The 13006-nt window shown below is 52.0% G+C and overlaps 1 protein-coding gene across 1 annotated transcript in view; it reads left to right on the forward strand.

Annotated features, from left to right (window-relative positions):
* Positions 1-232: 232 nt before the first annotated feature.
* LOC144488726 (cell adhesion molecule 4-like) overlaps positions 233-13006 on the forward strand; it is a gene marked incomplete at both ends in the record, with an annotated part of 53263 nt that continues 40489 nt past the window's right edge. Inside the window, 2 exons of the mRNA XM_078206826.1 lie at positions 233-394; positions 10669-10759. Coding sequence (XP_078062952.1) covers positions 233-394; positions 10669-10759 — 253 coding nt within the window. The remainder of the gene's footprint in view (positions 395-10668; positions 10760-13006) is intronic.

Here is a 13006-nt window from a genome sequence, read left to right on the forward strand (position 1 = left end):
CCCCCAGGATGTTGATAGTGGGGGATTCAGTGATGGTAACCCCCAGGATGTTGATAGTGGGGGATTCAGTGATGGTAACCCCCAGGATGTTGATAGTGGGGGATTCAGTGATGGTAACCCCCAGGATGTTGATAGTGGGGGATTCAGTGATGGTGATGCTGGGATACAGTTGCCAATCATTTTTGTGGTGATTTGAAGTTTCTGATTGTTTTTCTGTGTGTTTTCTGTACAGGAGTGAACAGTCAGCAACAGTCCGGGAAGACGTTTGAGGTAACCAGTGTGGTGAAGTTCCCAGTGCAACGGAAAGATAATGGGGCCACTGTGACCTGTGAAGCCGAACTCCCTTCAGTCAAACTCTCAAAACAGCGTACCGACTTCTCCTTAAGTGTACGATGTAAGTATGAGATAATGTGCATTACTCCAGGCCAGTGAGCCTGGCATCTGTAGTGGGTAAGTTGTTAGAAGGTATTCTGAGAGACAGGATCTACAGGCATTTAGAGATGCAAGGACTGATTAGGGACAGTCAGCATGGCTTTGTGAGTGGAAAATCATATCTCACAAATTTGATGGAGTTTTTTGAAGGGGTGACCAAGAAGGTAGATGAGGGCAGTGCAGTTGATGTTGTCTACATGGACTTTAGCAAGGCCTTTGACAAGGTACCGCATGGTAGGTTGTTGCACAAGGTTAAATCTCACGGGATCCAGGGTGAGGTAGCGAAATGGATACAAAATTGGCTGGATGACAGAAGCCAGAGGGTGACTGTAGAGGGTTGTTTTTCAAACTGGAGGCCTGTGACCAGCGGTGCACCTCAGGGATCAGTGCTGGGTCCACTGTTATTTGCCATTTATATTAATGATTTGGATGAGAATTTAAGAGGCATGGTTAGTAAGTTTGCAGATGACACCAAGATTGGTGGCATAGTGAACAGTGAAGAAGGTTATCTAGGATCTGAGGTGGCACAGAGGTTAGCACTGCTGCCTCACAGTGCCAGGCACCAGAGTTCGATTTCCAGCTTGGGTCACTGTCTGTGTGGAGATTGCATGTTCTTCCTGTGTCTGCGTGGGTTTCCTCCGGATGCTCCAGTTTCTTCCCACACTCCAAAGATGTGTGGATTAGGTGCATTGGCCATGCTAAATTGTCAATTAGTGTCAGGGAGACGAGCTAGGGTAAATGCATGGGGTTATGGGGATAGGGCCTGGGTGGGATTGTGGTGGGTGCAGACTCGATGGGCCAAATGGCCTCCTTCTGCACTGGAGGGATTCTATGATTGCAATGGGATCTTGATCAATTGGACCAGTGGGTTGATGAATAGCAGGTGGAGTTTAATTTAGATAAATGCGAGGTGATGCATTTTGGTAGATCGAATCAGGGCAGGGCTTACTCAGTTGACGGTATGGCATTGGGGAGAGTTACAGAACAAAGAGACCCAGGGGTACAGGTTCAGAGCTCCTTGAAAGTGGAGTCACAGGTGGATTGGGAGGTGAGGAAGGTATTCGGCATGCTTGGTTTCATCGGTCAGAACATTGAATGCAGGAGTTGGGACGTCTTGTTGAAGTTGTACAAGACATTGGTAAGGTCACACTTGGAATGCTGTGCCAGTTCTGGTCACCCTATCATAGAAAGGATATTATTAAACTAGAAAGAGTGCAGTAAAGATTTACTAGGATGCTACTAGGACTTGATGGATTAAGTTATAGGGAGAGGCTGAATAGAATGGGACTTTTTTCCCTTAGGAGGAGGCTGAGGGGTGATCTTATAGAGGTCTATAAAATAATGAGGGGCATAGATCAGTGAGATAGTCAATATCTTTTCCCTAAGGTAGGGGAGTCTAAAACTAAAGGGCATAGGTTTAAGGGGAGAGTGGAAAGATACAAAAGGGTCCAGAGGAGCAATTTTTCACAGAGGATGGTGAGTGTCTGGAACGAGCTGCCAGAGGTAGTAGTAGAGGTGGGTACAATGTTGTCCTTTAAAAAGTATTTAGACAGTTACATGGGTACGATGGGTGTAGAGAGATCTGGGCCAAATGCGGAAAACTGGGACTAGCTTAGGGGTAAAAACTGAGCGGATGAATAAGTTGGGCCGAAGGGGCTGGAGGAGGTTACAGATCTGGGAGGGTTGTAGGGGCTGGAGGAGGTTACAGATATAGGGAGGGTTGTAGGGGCTGGAGGAGGTTACAGATGTAGGGAGGGTTGTAGGGGCTGGAGGAGGTTACAGGTATAGGGAGGGTTGTAGGGACTGGAGGAGGTTACAGATATAGGGAGGGTTGTAGGGGCTGGAGGAGGTTACAGATATAGGGAGGGTTGTAGGGGCTGGAGGAGGTTACAGATGTAGGGAGGGTTGTAGGGGCTGGAGGAGGTTACAGATATAGGGAGGGTTGTAGGGGCTGGAGGAGGTTACAGATGTAGGGAGGGTTGTAGGGGCTGGAGGAGGTTACAGATATAGGGAGGGTTGTAGGGGCTGGAGGAGGTTACAGATATAGGGAGGGCTGTAGGGGCTGGAGGAGATTACAGCGATAGGGAGGGTTGTGGGGACTGGAGGAGATTACAGATATAGGGAGGGCTGTAGGGGCTGGAGGAGATTACAGCGAAATGGAGGGTCGGAGAGGGGAGGGAGCGATAGTGGGGTGTTGGGAATCTGGGATGTGTTGTGAGTTTGGGCGCAGGGTTGCAGTGTGTGGGATGAGATGGTCTTTGTGGAGACTGGGAGATGAGGAATATCTCTGGAATGCTTTGACGGACAGCGGCAGCTCCCAGTACAAACTCCACCCCTCAGGGAAGATGTTTATTCTGCAGTTAATCACTGCTGTCACTCACTTCAGGCTGAGTGATGCCAATGATACGTGTCAGGCCGGTGAAGAGGCTAAATGGCCATTATCCACTCTGCCCTTGTTCATATCCTGCTCTCTCCTGCATTATTTACACCCTGGCCAGCTGTAAATCCCTTTGCTTTCAAAGCTGAGATTTGTACTTGTGATAAATCTGTGGCCTGGTGATTTGGGCTGCTGCTGAGAGAGTCTCAGGTTAACTCAGTCCCTGTGGAATTCATCGTTCTGGAATGTTCCATCGATACGAATCCAGGGGCAAAGGGACCCCCCCCAGTTTCAGATATTTGTATCTCTCTCTCTGTCTCTCTCCGTTCTCCATACCTCCGTCTTTCTCGCTCTCTCCCTCCAATTCCGGTCATGCTCTCTCGCCTGCCATCTCTTATTCATTACTGTCACTCCCTCAATCTCCATTCCCTCCATGTCTTGCTCCCTCCACTTCCAGCCGCTCATTCTCTCTCACTCTCTGTCCCACCATCTCCAATCCCTTCATGTCTCTTTCCCTCCATCTCCAACCTCTCATTTCTCTTTCCCTCCATCTCCAATCCCTCACTCTCTCTCTCCCTCCATCTCCAACCTCTCACTTCTCTCTCCCTCCATCTCCAATCCCTCACTCCCTCTCTCCCTCCATCTCCAACCTCTCACTTCTCTCTCCCTCCATCTCCAATCCCTCACTCCCTCTTTCCCTCCATCTCCAACCCCTCACTCTCTCTCTCCCTCCAACTCCAATGCCTCACTCTCTCTCCCTCCATCTCCAATCCCTCACACTCTCTCTCCCTCCATCTCCAATCCCTCACTCCCTCCGTCTCCAGTCCCTCATTTTCTGTCTCCCTCCATCTCCAATCTCTCAATTCCTCACACCCTCCATTTCCAACCTCTCACTTCTCTCTCCCTCCATCTCCAATCCCTCACTCCCTCTTTCCCTCCATCTCCAACCCCTCACTCTCTCTCTCCCTCCAACTCCAATGCCTCACTCTCTCTCCCTCCATCTCCAATCCCTCACACTCTCTCTCCCTCCATCTCCAATCCCTCACTCCCTCCGTCTCCAGTCCCTCATTTTCTGTCTCCCTCCATCTCCAATCTCTCAATTCCTCACACCCTCCATTTCCAATCCCTTCCTCTTTTCCTCATCCCGCCTTCAAATTTCACTCCCTCACTCACTCTCCCTCCATCTTCAGTCCCTCATTCCCTCTCTTGCTCTTTCTCTCCATCTCCAATTTCTCACTCCCTCACTCCCTCCATCACCAAACTCTCTCTCTCCCCCCCATTCCCAATCCTCTCTCTCTCCTTCTATCTCCAATTTCTCACTCTCCCTCCATCTCCAATCTCTCACTCTCTCTCCCTCCATCTCCAACCCCTCACTCTCTCTCTCTGTCCATCTCCAATCTCTCACTCTCTCTCTCCCTCCATCTCCAACCCCTCACTCTCTCTCTCCCCCTCCATCTCCAATTCCTCACTCTCTCTCCCTCCAATCTCTCTCTCTCCCTCCATCTCCAACCCCTCACTCTCTCTCTCTCTCTCCCCACTCCATCTCCAACCCCTCACTCTCCCTCCTTCCATCCCCAACCCCTCACTCTCTCTCTCCCTCCATCTCCAACCCCTCTCACTCTCCCTCCCTCCATCTCCAACCCCTCACTCTCTCTCTCCCTCCATCTCCAACCCCTCTCTCTCTCCCTCCCTCCATTTCCAATCTCTCTGTCTCTCTCTATCTCCCTCCATCTCCAACCCCTCACACTCCCTCCCTCCATCCCCAACCCCTCACTCTCTCTCTCCCTCCATCTCCAACCCCTCACTCTCTCTCCCTCCATCTCCAATCCCTCACGCTTTCTCTCTCTCTCTCCATCTCCAACTCCTCACTCTCTCTCCCTCCATCTCCAACCCCTCACTGTCTCTCTCCCTCCATCTCCAATCCCTCACTCTCTCTCTCACTCTCTCCATTTCCAACCCCTCACTCTCTCTCTCCCTCCATCTCCAACCCCTCACTCTCTCTCCCTCCATCTCCAACCCCTCACTGTCTCTCTCCCTCCATCTCCAACCCCTCACTGTCTCTCTCCCTCCATCTCCAATCTCTCACTCTCTCTTTCCCTTCATCTCCAACCCCTCACTGTATCTCTCCCTCCATCTCCAACCCCTCACTCTCTCTCTCGCTCTCTCCATCTCCAATCCCTCACTCTCTCTCTCCCTCCATCTCCAACCCCTCTCTCTCTCCCTCCCTCCATCTCCAATCCCTCACTCTCTCTCTCTCCATCTCCAACCCCTCACTCTCTCTCCCTCCATCTCCAACCCCTCACTGTATCTCTCCCTCCATCTCCAACCCCTCACTCTCTCTCTCGCTCTCTCCATCTCCAATCCCTCACTCTCTCTCTCCCTCCATCTCCAATCCCTCACTCTCTCTCTCCCTCCATCTCCAATCCCTCACTCTCTCTCTCTCCATCCTCTCACACTCTCTCCCTCCATCTCCAACCCCTCACTGTCTCTTTCCCTCCATCTCCAACCCCTCACTCTCTCTCTCCCTCCATCTCCAATCCCTCACTCTCTCTCTCTCTCCATCTCCAACCCCTCACTCTCTCTCCCTCCATCTCCAACCCCTCACTGTCTCTCTCCCTCCATCTCCAACCCCTCACTCTCTCTCTCGCTCTCTCCATCTCCAACCCCTCACTCTCTCTCTCCCTCCATCTCCAACCCCTCACTCTCTCTCCCTCCATCTCCAACCCCTCACTCTCTCTCTCCCTCCAACTCCAACCCCTCACTCTGTCTCCCTCCATGTCCAACCCCTCACTCTCTTTCCCTCCATCTCCAATCCTTCACTCTCTCTGAGGGGTGATCTTATAGAGGTCTATAAAATAATGAGGGACATATATCAGCTAGATAGTCAATATCTTTTCCCAAAGGTAGGGGAGTCTAAAACTAGAGGGCATAGATTTAAGGTGAGAGGAGAGAGATATAAAAGGGTCCAGAGGGGCAATTTATTCACACAGAGGATGGTGAGTGTCTGGAACGAGCTGCCAGAGGTAGTAGTAGAGGCGGGTACAATTTTGTCTTTTAAAAAGCATTTAGACATTTACATGGGTAAGATGGGTATAGAGGGATATGGGTCAAACGCTGGCAATTGGGACTAGCTTAGTGGTTAAAAAAAAGAGCGGCATGGACAAGTTGGACCGAGTGCCCTGTTTCCATGCTGTAAACCTCTATGACTCTATCCCAGTCCAAAATGACCGACCCCTCCTCCCGATTTCAGGGCTCTTCAACCAGGCGAGGAATTTGCCTCAGCATCAGCCCTCTCAAGTATTGTTTCATCAAGGTTCCTTGTGAAATATGATCATTTACTGGTAATTCCCCAACCGAACAGTGCCATTTCATAAGTAGTTCTTGCGTGCTAATTGTCACGTGGAATCAGTGAGCCCTTGAAATATAATTAAGTTGTCTTCTGTCCGAGCCTGATACAATTATTATCCCCGCAGTCCCAAACCACTGGGGACATGTCTTTGGAAAATTTGCAATGTGGAATCACATTTTTTTTGTGAATTAATGGGCTGGGAACGGGTTTCAGACACAAATTGTTCTTTCCTTTTCAACTGAATTTGCAGTGTGCGCCCGTTTTGTGAATTTCTTTGTGCGTCAAACCTTACGGGAGTCAACATTTATTCCTGTATATTTTATCATTGCCGGAATTGAGTGCTCCCGCTGACAGGATGAGCGCTGCGGCAGTTAGCAACTGAAATGAAGTTTGGGGACAAGTTTAAAATCCAATTTCTGTTGCAAAGTAGTAGCCTCTCCCCACCCCCTCTTTCTTTACCTCACTATAGTCTTATAATTTAGGAATAAACTCCATTGAGCCCTCTCTTAGCCTGTTTGCCGACAGTTCCCGGTATCCCGAGTCTCTCCTTGACAACAATGTTTGGACGTCGCCGGTGGATCAGTGTGAGGGTAAAGGTTGGAGGACGGGGGGGCGGTGGGGGGGGGGGGGGGGGACTGACCTTGGAGGGTAGGAGTGAGTGAGATCGGAATGTAGGAGTGGCTGAGGTTATCTCTCGGTGCAAATGATGGGTAACATTACAGGACTGGGGCATTGTGGGAGATCTCTGACAAGTTATTTCTGAGTTTTTTGGCATTGCGAGTGTGCTGAGTTTTGTTGGCAATACGCAGAACGAAATAACAAAGGGCGCAACTGAAGTATTTTAGGTGACCCGCTCAGTAAGGCATTCATGGGTGTCATCAGAGGAAGGGCATTCGGCAAAGGTTAGGGGGTCCTAGACTTCCCTCTGAGTGGACATTCCCAGAGTCCGGCATGATTCAATTTGGGTCTTCAGTCCTTGGAGGAAGGGTGGGGATGGAAGGGTGGGCAAGATTTCATATCCGGCGATTCCGCTGACTGGAATGGAGCCAGAGGGAGGTGTGAAGGGTATTAGTTGTCTTTGAGCATGTATAAGTCGGGGATGACTGGGACACTGGGCTGAGTGAGGGGAGAGTCACGAGACTCAACAACTCCCTCAATACGGAAAAGCCCTGTGCCTGGGTTTGAACTTCACCCACCCAGTCTGGGTCCCATTGGCACCTCGCCCTGACCCCGCAACAGTCGCAAAACCCCGCAGGGACCAGCAACGCACTTTGCACGGCTGATCGGCGTTGGACGGAGGAGAGGCAGTGGCCGGTGTGCGCACAGCAAGATCCCACAACAAAAAAACACAACCTCACAATCAGCCAGATCATCAGATTCACGTGACGTGGATTGAGGGATGAATATTGGGCATGGGACCCGGGGAGGAGGGAGGGGGAGAACTACCCCCAACGCACTCCCACACATGCGCACCCCCACTCCCCGGGAACAGTGTTCTCCTTTGATGTAGTGGGAGTGGGATCTTTTATACTGACCAAAGAGGGCAGCTGAGGTGGAGGGCATTGTAGGGGTAAGTGTCTGATGGACATTTGCAGATGTGGAATGGAGGGGTGTGTGTTCCCAATGGGACTGGACTCAATAAGGGCCGCAGGGGTAGGCACGTTAATAACCCCATAATGCACTGGCTTGATTGATTTGATTTATTATTGTCACATATATTAATATACTGTGAGAAGTATTGTTTCTTGCACACTATACGGATAAAGCATACTGTTCATAGAATACATAGGGGAGAAGGAAAGGAGAGAGTGCAGAATGTAGTGTTACAGTCATAGCTAGGGTGTAGAGAAAGATCAACTTAGTGCGAGGTAGGTCCATTCAAAAGTCTGACGGCAGCAGGGAAGAAGCTGTTCTTGAGTCGGTTGGTACGTGACCTCAGACTTTTCTATCTTTTTCCCAACGCAAGAAGGTGGAAGAGAGAATGTCCGGGGTGCGTGGGATCCTTAATTATGCCGGCTGCTTTTCCCGAGGCAGTGGGAAGTGTAGACAGAGTCAATGGATGGGAGGCTGGTTTGCGTGATGGATTGGGCTGCATTCACGACCTTTTGTCGTTCCTTGCGGTCTTGGGCAGAGCAGGAGCCCCATACCAAGCTGTGATACAACCAGAAAGAATGCTTTCCATGGTGCATCTGTAAAAGTTGGTGAGTGGACGTGCCGAATTTCCTTAGCCTCCTGAGAACGACCCCCTCCCATTCCCGAATTCATCTCTCCACAGTCTCTTGTCCTCCCCAGAGCCCCAGAGAGCTGTCACAATTGCAAGCTGTGCTGGGATAGCGCAGGCTCCATCGCGCCCGCATTGAAACAACACCCACAGGAGGAAATACAGACCCCGATCGCAGGCAGGTCCAGTCAGAATACAAATCAGAGCTTAGCAAGGTACAGGGTCATTCAGGTCTGATCCTCGGCTAATCCTACAGCTCAGGGAGCCTATTTATTCTCGTCAAGAGAGATTAAATGTCTTTACACTGCTGGATCTATTGTTATACTTACAGGTTAATTATAAATTCCGCAGTTATAGAACATAGAACATAGAACATAGAAAGTCACAGCACAAACAGGCCCTTCGGCCCACAAGTTGCGCCGATCACATCCCCACCTCTAGGCCTATCTATAGCCCTCAATCCCATTAAATCCCATGTACTCATCCAGAAGTCTCTTAAAAGACCCCAACGAGTTTGCCTCCACCACCACCGACGTCAGCCGATTCCACTCACCCACCACCCTCTGAGTGAAAAACTTACCCCTGACATCCCCCCTGTACCATAACTGTAAAGTTATGTGTTCTAATAACTCCATGTAGGTAAAAAAAAAACACTTAATCCAAGCTTATTTAATAACCCTTTCTCATTTCAGAGTTACAACCATGTCGTAGATGAATGATCCAATTAAACACTTCCTGCTCTGAAATATCCGGAAATCCCTTCTTATCTGGCAACTCTTTAACTCAGTTTTCCTGCAGCCCAGAGATTACAACACAAGTCATTCTTTCAAACACTCCCAGGACAGGGACAGCACGGGGTTAGTTACAGAGTAAAGCTCCCTCTACACTGTCCCCATCAAACACTCCCAGGACAGGTACAGCACAGGGTTAGATACAGAGTAAAGCTCCCTCTACACTGCCCCCATCAAACACTCCCAGGACAGATACAGCACGGGGTTAGGTACAGAGTAAAGCTCCCTCTGCACTGTCCCCCATCAAACACTCCCAGGACAGGTACAGCACGGGGTTAGATACAGAGTAAAGCTCCCTCGACACTGTCCCCATCAAACATTCCCAGGACAGGTACAGCACGGGGTTAGATACAGAGTAAAGCTCCCTCTACACTGTCCCCATCAAACATTCCCAGGACAGGTACAGCACAGGGTTAGATACAGAGTAAAGCTCCCTCTACACTGTCCCCATCAAACACTCCCAGGACAGGTACAGCACGGGGTTAGATACAGAGTAAAGCTCCCTCTACACTGTCCCCATCAAACACTCCCAGGACAGGTACAGCACAGGGTTAGATACAGAGTAAAGCTCCCTCTACACTGTCCCCATCAAACATTCCCAGGACAGGTACAGCACAGGGTTAGATACAGAGTAAAGCTCCCTCTACACTGTCCCCATCAAACATTCCCAGGACAGGTACAGCACAGGGTTAGATACAGAGTAAAGCTCCCTCTACACTGTCCCCATCAAACACTCCCAGGACAGGTACATCACGGGGTTAGATCCGGATAAAGCTCCCTCTACACTGTCCCCATCAAACACTCCCAGGACAGGTACATCACGGGGTTAGATCCGGATAAAGCTCCCTCTACACTGTCCCCATCAAACACTCCCCGGACAGGGACAGCACGGAGTTAGATACAGAGTAAAGCGTCCTCGACACTGTCCCCATCAAACACTCCCAGGACAGGTACAGCACGGGGTTAGATACAGAGTAAAGCTCCCTCTACACTGTCCACATCAAACACTCCCAGGACAGATACAGCACGGGGTTAGATACAGAGTAAAGCTCCCTCTACACTGTCCCCCATCAAACACTCCCAGGACAGGTACAGCACGGGATTAGATACAGAGTAAAGCTCCCTCTACACTGTCCCCATCAAACACACCCAGGACAGGTACAGCACGGGGTTAGATACAGAGTAAAGCTCCCTCTACACTGTCCCCATCAAACACTCCCAGGACAGGTACAGCACGGGGTTAGATACAGAGTAAAGCTCCCTCTACACTGTCCCCCATCAAACACTCCCAGGACAGGTACATCACGGGGTTAGATCCGGATAAAGCTCCCTCTACACTGTCCCCATCAAACACTCCCCGGACAGGTACAGCACGGGGTTAGATACAGAGTAAAGCTCCCTCTACACTGTCCCCATCAAACACTCCCCGGACAGGGACAGCACAGGGTTAGTGGTCCTGGTTGCAGTGATGCTGACTAATCGTTGTGCTCTCTTACAGTTCCCCCGGTGGTTAAGGTCCAACCTCCGTCCGTTCTCCTGAGGGAAGGTGACGACCTCACGTTAACCTGTTCGGTTACAGGCAATCCGCAGTAAGTACCTCCTCAGCATGACTCGCGGTCTGACTTTACCCGAGGCAGTCCCCTTTAAATAAACTTTTTCTGCTGTGAAACTTTGATGGGCTGCGATTGTCAGATGTTCTGGACCCCGAACTGATGTCTCTGTCTCAGAATGTCTTTGTTTGATGCTGAACAAAGGTTAAGAAATTGTGAAAACAGAACTGTGCTTGATGTTAGGCAGAGTACAGAACACACTAACCAGTCTGCGCTGGAAACCCAAACCAAACTGAATGTAGATGGGACCTTCCAATTGGGCAGCACTTACTCAACAACACTGACTGTGCTAATAGCTACACCAACAACTGAGTTCGTATCATCATTTATGCTCTCTGAGTGAAATCTATTCATGCACAGCAACCCATTCTGCAAACAAAAGGAACACAATCCAGCGTTGCTTGCTCCATGGCAACAACTCACCCAATCAGAACCAACTTGCCGAACCAATCAGCACCCTGTTCTCCTGCAGTATGAATTGTTGTGATTGTTTGAAATTTGGCATTCTTGTACTTGTCCTGATGAGTACAAGTTGAGAAGTTTCAGCAAAGTGTCTCTCTTTTCAACAGTGTTTAGGTTTCAGAAATTGTCAATGTCACGCGAATCATGGCGACGGCCAGTTACTGCGTCTTAAACATGACAGAGAATGACAGTGTATGCACAGGCCATTCAGCCCATCTGAGCTTTCTTTCCTCCGAGAATGTTAATCAGATTTGGGGGCGACTTGCCTCCACTCTGGTTTGATCGGTTTCAGGATGGCTGATAGGTCGAAAGCGGGGCCTTCAGACACTGCCTCACGCGGGATGGGATGGGGGCCAGGTTGGCGGGGAGGGGGGAGGTCGGGGGAGGGAGGAGGCCAGGGGAAGGGGGAGGTCGGGGGAGGGTGGAGGTCGGGGGAGGGGGTACAGTCGAGGAGGGGGGAGGTCGGGGGGGGAGGTCGGGGGAGGTCAGGGGAGGGGGGAGGTCGGGGGGGGGAGGTCGGGGGAGGTCAGGGGAGGGGGGAGGTCGGGGGAGGGGGAGGCCGGGGGAGGGAGGAGGCCAGGGGAAGGGGGAGGTCGGGGGAGGGAGAGGTCGGGGGAGGGGGCAGGTCGAGGAGGGGGCAGGTCGGGGAGGGTGGCAGTCGGGGAAGGGGGTGCAGTCAGGGGAGCGGGGAGGGGGGAGGTCGGGGGAAGGGGGAGGTCGGGGGAGGGAGAGGTCGGGGAGGGGGCAGGTCGGGGGAGGGAGAGGTCGGGTGAGGGGGCAGGTCGGGGGAGGGAGAGGTCGGGGGAGGGGGCAGGTCGGGGGAGGGAGAGGTCGGCGGAGGGGGGAGGTCGGGGAGGGTGGCAGTCGGGGAAGGGGGTACGGTTGGGGGAGGGGGGAGGTCGGGGGGGGAGGGGGGAGGTTGGGTTCGATTATCTGTTTGGAGTTGTGCAAGTTGTCTCCAACATTTTGACTCCGCCTCCTTGTTGGTGAGGCAGGCTGTCGCTGTGTTCGCAGCCTTCCCCATTGAACCCTCACCATTTTGGTTGGTCACAAGAACCTTCGGCCCCCTCTGCTCCATGCCGACGTTCCTGCACTACGCCAGCCTCCTCCCCAACCCTCTCTCCAGCTCTCCCCATCACCATATCCTTATATATCCAATCCCCGCAGGAGCGAGTCCCACATTCTCCCCACTCCCCGTGGGAGCGAGTCCCACATTCTCCCCACTCCCCGTGGGAACGAGTCCCACATTCTCCCCCCTCCCCAGGGGAGCGGGTCCCACATTCGCCCCACTTCCCATGGGAGCGAGTCCCACATTCTCTCCACTCCCCATGGGAGCGAGTCCCACATTCTCCCCCCTCCCCGTGGGACCGAGTCCCACATTCTCCCCACTCCCCGTGGGAGCGAGTCCCACATTCTCCCCACTCCCTGTGGGAGCGAGTCCCACATTCTCCCCACTTCCTGTGGGAGCGAGTCCCACATTCTCCCCACTCCCCGTGGGAGCGAGTCCCACATTCTCCCCACTCCCTGTGGGAGCGAGTCCCACATTCTCCCCACTCCCCGTGGGAGCGAGTCCCACATTCTCCCCACTCCCCGTGGGAGCGAGTCCCACATTCTCCCCACTCCCTGTGGGAGCGAGTCCCACATTCTCCCCACTCCCCGTGGGAGCGAGTCCCACATTCTCCCCACTCCCCGTGGGAGCGAGTCCCACATTCTCCCCACTTCCTGTGGGAGCGAGTCCCACATTCTCCCCACTCCCCATGGGAG

This window comes from Mustelus asterias, unplaced genomic scaffold (genome assembly GCF_964213995.1).
Source record: "Mustelus asterias unplaced genomic scaffold, sMusAst1.hap1.1 HAP1_SCAFFOLD_1813, whole genome shotgun sequence".
Taxonomy (NCBI): Eukaryota; Metazoa; Chordata; class Chondrichthyes; order Carcharhiniformes; family Triakidae; genus Mustelus; species Mustelus asterias.